Source organism: Sceloporus occidentalis, unplaced genomic scaffold, assembly GCF_023333645.1.
Source record: "Sceloporus occidentalis isolate IW3139 unplaced genomic scaffold, rSceOcc1.0.p SCAF_60, whole genome shotgun sequence".
Lineage (NCBI taxonomy): Eukaryota > Metazoa > Chordata > Lepidosauria > Squamata > Phrynosomatidae > Sceloporus > Sceloporus occidentalis.
Window position 1 is genome coordinate 1,395,818 of NW_028317040.1, and position 7,524 is coordinate 1,403,341.

The following is a 7,524-nucleotide window of genomic DNA, read 5'->3' on the forward strand; positions in this document are numbered from 1 at the left end:
GTTTGGACGCAATTTAAGAATGGCAGCTTTTATTTGCCATGAAATTCCAAGAATGCAGGAAAACAATGCAGTGTATATGTTTCCAGAGTTAAGGGAGAAACCAGGTTATCCTACAAAAGGCCTTTCCATAGAAAATAAAAAAGGTACCAGTGCCATTAAGTGGTACCTCTTTACAAATGACCCACATACATGCTACTTAGCCCGCTAACTCTTGAAGGTAATGCGTACAAAATCAAAATGGGTTTAACACCTTCTGAAAACTATAGATGTGGCATCAGTGTCTGATGATAGTTGCACAGTAACAATAACAATTACTGAAACAATTTCTTAGGTGTTGGCCTTCATTCTGTTCACAGAGCCTCTAATCCAACTTTTTATTGCTGGATATGCATTTAGAAGAAAAACAGAAATTGGTGTCTAGTTAGTGCAGGGATATATACATCATGACTCTTGGACTCTTGCACAAAGCAGCCGGTACCCACGTGTTTCATTCTTCATCATAGTTTGGTTCTTCGACATACGGGTGCGTGATCCACCAGGCTGCTGGTATATTTACACTGGCCCAGATTCCTTAAGCCTATACAAGATGTCCACACTCATGAACTAGGGTTAAAGGTCAAGATCATCCAGCTGATGACAAAGTAGAAGAGGAATATGGGGTACACCGCTAAAGCTCTTCGGTTAGGTGGCTGACTGTCTGCTAAAAAGGCAGTGGATGCTAGAAGAAAAAACAAAAGTTGTTACGTTAACAGTAATTGTACGCAACTATTTTATTTAAAATTACAAAAGGTGTCTTGCCAAGCACCATTGTATATATGTTACCGCTTTTTATGCATTTACTACTGCACTTTTGTATGTGAATATTAATCCAGCATAAAGATTAAACTAAAACCAAGGGTGCCTCGCCGGATACTCACATAACCACAATCCTCCACATAATGCTCAATTATGTATACAGCTTTCTGGGAGTGAGGGTGCATCTGGGTGAGCATACATACTCAGGCATAACCACCAGGAAAAAATACCCCTCAAGTAAGTATAACTTATTATATATACATTTGCTAGGTATTTCTCTAGCACGATGTGTATATGATGTGTCATACTTCCCTGTAGTGGAACCTGTCATCTACACTTTTATTGGATGACAGGTTCACGTTTGTAATTACAAGAAAGTGTAGAGGCAGTCCATAAATTGGCACACAAAGAATGAAAACTGCAGGTTAGTATAGCATGTTATATGTTAACTGATTTTGCAAAATCACTACTATATACATAAAAAGAAAATATACTGGAATTAGCTTCACATTGGTGTACTAACAGGTGGACTGCATGCACATCAATCTCAGTCCTCCCCACTATGTTACATAATGCTGTGTGCGCATGCTCTGACACAATGGAGACACAGATGTGTACTTGCAGTTCACAAATAAGATAAGAGATAAAGGCTGTGAGTAAAGGCAGGTTTAAATTTCACCTATAAATTTACTAGCAAAATAGCTGTCAAGTGTTACAAACAAACCTCTCTCAAGACAAAAGAAATGAAGCATCCTTACCAAAGGTGGACCAGGCAAACATAGCCGTCACTACAACCAGTGGCACGATGACAGTCACGATGAAAACTGTGTTTTTACTCCCTAGGAGCAGTAACCTGCACACCAGCATGGCCACCGTCAGAGGTAAGATGCAGTAACCCAGCACACACAAGCTCTGGAAAAAAGAGCTGTGAAAGAAAGGAAAACATAGTTACAATCATAAAACAGACTAGTAATGCATTCTTCTACAGCTCTAAATGCAAAATATACAAATCACATTGTTTTCATGCAACATAAAAGCATTTGGCACTCACTAGAATAAAGATTCATGTATGCTGCTTTGATATTTCCGGTTACATTAACTGACTTTTTGTCAGTGTTACTAGTTACTTGTGTACATAGTCTAGATGGCTGTATTGCGATGGTGTGCAGATTTGTTTTATATAACATTTTTAAATCTGCCTGTTCACTGTGGTGTGGACATAGATGGGCACATATCTCCCTTCCCCAAACATCATACAGAATACATTTTGAAGATGGAATCATTATACTCTCTATGCCAGAAAGTGAATGAATGAACACCCAAAAGCCTAGGTGTTTTTATTCCACATGATAACAGTTTCATTCAGTTCAATCTTGGAAGCTCGCTATTCATTCCTCAGGATAATCTAAAAATTGTCTCTAAGTATTATTATTGATTATCCTTTCCACAAAGAAATGGAAATTGTTAATTTATACTTACATGGTTCCCCCTAGCAGCTTAGAGTTTAAAGTGATCACAACAGCCCCAAACCGTATTATTACGCAAAGTGGGGTCCTCCATCATCTTACTCTGGTCTGCATGGCCACCCTGAAGCATTCTGGGACAAAGAGACAAACATTACAGCTCTAATAAATATTAAACAAGCAGATAAAATATAATTAAAACATATACCTGTTTAAAAATCATCAAATGCCCTAGGAACAATCATGCCAGCTTAGAATCATCACTTATTTAGTTTACGGATAGGTAGCCATGCAGTCTTCTATGCATGCTACTCCCTCTAGTGGCAGAAAGCAAAACTGAAGCCTGTATTACGTGAGTAGCAAAGACTTTGCCTGAATGGGCATACTGCAATCTTTGTGGAAAGCATTCCCAGGAGTGGAAGCTGCAAAAGTGTGTGTGTGGGGGAGCACAACTGCAGATTAATGCACCCGGTTTTAGAATGACATGTCTGACAAGCTTATATACAGTAGGTGTGATGGCCATAGTGTACCTTAGCCCAACCTACGGAAACTTTATAATACTGCTTGTGGCAACCAATGACTAAATAAATGGAGGCGCCGAATTCATTAAATTATTAACTCAGTGTGGTATTTGGTAAGTCTCCCAAAACATCACATGACTGAACAATGGCAGCTCTGCAGTTAATGGTCGCTGACTGGAACAAAAAAAGATTAACAGGTTTTTGTCTCATTTTCTTTTCTGTGAGGACTGTGTTTTATGATAAAGAATACAAAAATTTAGAGGCCAGATAGATTATAAACACTGGGCACCAGGGGCATACCTAGAGTATTTGGCACCTGGGGCGGATCCTGTATGTGGCACCCCCCCACACACTTTAAAACTGCATAGCTTCTACCGTTATATACCGACGCAGACACTGAAGGTGGTAAAGCATAACACTTACTGTTATCATTATATACTGAGGCAGACATTGACGGTGGTACAGCATAACACCTACCACTATATACTGAGGCAGACAATGAGGGTGGTACAACATAACACCTATCACTATATACTGAGGCACACATTGACGGTGGTACAGCATAATCCCTATCACTATACATTGAGCCAGACATTGACAATAGTGCAGCATAACTCCTATCACTATATACTAAGCCAAACATTGATGTGGTGTAGGCCTACCACTTCATTAGTAGTAGGGATGCACCGAAACAAATTCTGGACTGAAACCGAAAATGCAGCATTTACCTGGCCGAAACCGAATATGGGCCCCCCCACACCATAAAAAAAATCTAACACTTTTATTTCAAGTAACACACCAAAATAGGACAAAACAATTAAATAACAATATTAATATATATATATATATATATATATGATTGTTAACATCAATCACATTTCTATCATGCCCAGGCATACCCAGATTCCAGGATGTACTCGCAGACTTGGCATGATAGGAGTATGATTGCCCTATCTACCCCTTCTCACTCCCTTTTGTCCTACCTACCCCTTCTCACTCCCTTCTCCCTATCTACCCCCTATCCCCCCGTCTCACTCCCTTCTCCCTATCTACCCCCTCCTAACTATCTACCCTCTCCCACTTTGAAGTTCACTTACCTTTCAGGAGTCCTGCGGTGGGAGTGAAAGGCCTCTGTCTCCCAGCTCTGCCACTGTATGGAACAGTATAGAGTGATGGGAGTTATGATGTACTAGAGCATAATTATATAATGAAAAATACATTGGAAATGGTACAGCATAACACCCATCACTCTCACACACTTACCAATCCGCACATATACCAATCCGCACATATACCAATCCACACACACACCAATCCACACATACCAATCCACACACACACCAATCCACACATATACCAATCCACACATACCAATCCACACATATACCAACCCACACATATACCAACCCACACATATACCAACCCACACATATACCAACCCACACGCATACCAATCCACACACATACCAATGCACACACATACCAATCCACACATATACCAATCCAGACATATACTAATCCACACATACCAATCCACATATATACTAATCCACACATACCAATCCACACACATACCAATCAACTCTCACTCACTGAATGCTTTCCTACCTTTCCTCTTTTCTCCTTACAGCTTCTTTTCCTCCTCTTCTTCAGTTCTTCTGTCGGGTCAGAGGGCACGGACGGCAGTGGGCGCGGCTTCGGTGTTGTGAGCCGGGATCTGACAACAAATCCGGCGCACAGCAGCTGTGGTTGAACCCGGCTTAAAATCACTCAAGGGAGCCGGAGGTCTGCTAAAGACCTCCGATACCGCTCCCTTGCGAGCCTGCTCCTCCAGCGGCGGACATTGCTGTCCGTCTCTGGAGGGGTGCCGGCAAGTTGGCACCCCCCTGATGAGCGGCACCCGGTGCGGATCGCAACCCCCCCCCGCCCCCCGCTAGGTACGCTACTGCTGGGCACATAATTACAGACTGCTGGGTAATCTCCAAACATCAAGGAAATGGAAGTAATAAATACTTACAGAGCAAGTGAGACGCACAACACAAGAGAGCCCCATAAATCCCCTGCAGAAAGACCACAAGACCACAGCATTAGGAATATGGTGCCAACAGTAACGATAATTCAGATTAGTAGCACATAGAATCAAAATGGTTCACTTCAAATAATCGTAATTCAAAGAAGTGCATACCATTGAGTTCTTTATCTTAGGGCATGATTGTTCTTTTTGCATGCAGGTATGTTTTGCATTAAACCAATAAATTTTATTGCATGCAAATTTGATCATGCTGACGAACGGCCTCAGTTATAAGAGGCAGCTGGGGAGAGGAGTTAAATCAGTTAGAAAAACAATGCCTCCATTAACCTGCTTGCGGTAAAATGCACCGGAGCTCATGCAAAACGGACTGCAACATACATTTCATAGGGCTGTGCCTTAGAATACAGCAATGGACAGGACCAAAACACAAATGCAGGCAAAAGCAATGATTCCCAAGCCGGTTCACATCATTCTCCTCCATTTATAGCCAGGTGAGCATTAATACGGGGTTGGTTCTCCTAATTATTATTATTACTACCACTCTTTCAAAAAGAAACAAGGGAAGGAACTCAGTTCAACTTGGAGTTGGCGGCATCACGTCATGGTTTAAAGTTACACCCAAGCTAATAAATTTAAATGAAATAATGCTTCAGTTTGGAGGCAAGGTCTCACTGCTACAGGTAAGTCATTGAGAATAATATTTACTGGGTGGGCGCTAGGGAAAGGGAATCGGGACCCACTTACATCATATATCCAAGACGTGGTATGAAGATCGCAGAAGGGGTAACCAACTGGAGATATCTACCCATTTATTCTGATTATTCTGTTACTGGAATGGCTTTTTGTGTTCTTTCCTATTACAATTTTTGTGGGAAATCAGTATTTCATCTGAGTTCCAAAATAACCTCTAGAAGCGACACCTAGTGCTCAAACCGTAAAAGATGTTTTGGCATTCACATACTCACAGTCTCTTAAGAGGGTTGTGCTTTTTTGGGGATACATGACATGAAGAAACTTTTTCCCAACAGCCCTCAGGTCCCGCATCTGAAACAAAACAAACAAAAAGTACCTAAAAATTATTGAGGAAATGTGCTGTTGCAGAACACAGTCAAGGGACCAGATGTCTTCCCTTTCTGAGAATTATACCACAAAAACCTACTGACCTCTGTAAAAAGGTAGTAGACATAGAAAAGAAAATTTTTAACCTACAAACATCTATTCATCAGCCCCAATAAAAATGAATGTTCAATGGCACAGATGAGCACAGATGAGGTAATTTGACTTTTTTGTATATTTTGTTGCGCATTTGCAGGTTGTGACCAAACCCTAGGGTTGAGTAGCCTCATCTGCCTCATTAATAGTGTCCGGAGAAGGCTTTTAATGGAATGAGCAGCCAGTCCCACTGATTCATCACCTTGGTAGGAAATATAGCCATGACAAATTAGATAGGACCCAAACTTGGGGTACTTTGATGTAGCGGTGGTCAAAGCAATATACGGCCATATAGTGTGACAGAGTCCCCAATATTTACGCCTTAGATAAATATCCCTGATTTTTGTATCGGGTATGTGCTGTATTCTTACTTTGTTTTACACACACATATATATCAGAATGTATTAGTTCAGCAATGCCTTCATTTTCCCAGTCAATTCCTCTAAAACCAGAGCATCCTTTGAAGAGAAATGTGGCTCTGGTACTGCCTAGCAGGCCTCTGATGTCACCAGGTAAGGACAAACACTAAAGAAACAAATAATGTATTTTTTTCCCCCCATAAAAAATTACATTGGGTACACCAGTAATCCTTTCAGAGCTATTATTCTAAGAACTTGTGGATAAGAAAAAAACGTAGACAAAGCCTTCAAGCAGCATATATATATATAATACTTAGAACACAAACCAAGGTAGGAAAGAGAAGTGTAGATGCCTATGTTATAAAAATCTAATGTAAGACTGTGGTAGGACTTAATACAGATGTTGTTAGGCATGACTTGACAGCAAGAGAATTAGTGCTGGGTGCTATCCCACTTAATATTACGTTGTTCCTAACTTTTCTAACCCAGTGCGCTGCATGATGAATAGATTTGATCAACCCATCTATTCAACATATGTATATACAGAGAAAACAAGGTTATTCAAAGAGTTAGTTTTCATACAATAGTGTCTTTGACGGGCTCATCCGGCGTAAAATAATCATCTTCATGCGACTGTGAAGCAATAGGAACAGTGATCTCTCCCTCCACAGGAATATCCCCAGATATAGAAACATCTGACAGCCCTGCAAACTGAAAACAAAAACAACAAAATAATAATAACTAAGACAACAAGATAAAACTTTTTCCTATAGGGTCATCTTATATTCAGGCTTTTTCTTTTTTTCATAAATTAATAATCAAATTTTGGGGGGTCATCTTATAATCAGGGTCGTCTTATAATTGAGCAAGTACGGTAGTATCCAGTAGACGGAAATATAAACATTATTCAAGAAGAACAGGATAAAGATGTTCAGATAGAAGCATCAACAGGCCTAGCAGATGAGACAGCACAGTCTGAAGTAGCTAAAGTACAAGAATCTCCAGAGCAAGAACTCAATTACTCTTAATGCCCAACAAATGAACTCCAGCTAAAAGACTTTGATCTTACTTTGGAAGATCAGTGTTGCCATATGAACCAGCATTATGGAAGGATGTTGAGCAAATGCCTGCTGCAGAAGCGG

The 7,524-nt window shown here is 40.4% G+C and overlaps 1 protein-coding gene across 1 annotated transcript; it reads right to left on the reverse strand.

Annotated features, from left to right (window-relative positions):
- Nucleotides 1-596: 596 nt before the first annotated feature.
- On the reverse strand, nucleotides 597-7,087 carry LOC149287457 (protein YIPF6-like). The gene is given in 8 exon segments (XM_089492854.1): nucleotides 597-718; nucleotides 1,554-1,720; nucleotides 2,275-2,338; nucleotides 2,341-2,359; nucleotides 2,362-2,392; nucleotides 4,797-4,839; nucleotides 5,777-5,855; nucleotides 6,965-7,087. Coding segments are annotated over 7 exon segments (525 nt in total). The 5' UTR covers nucleotides 6,965-7,087.
- Nucleotides 7,088-7,524: the final 437 nt, after the last annotated feature.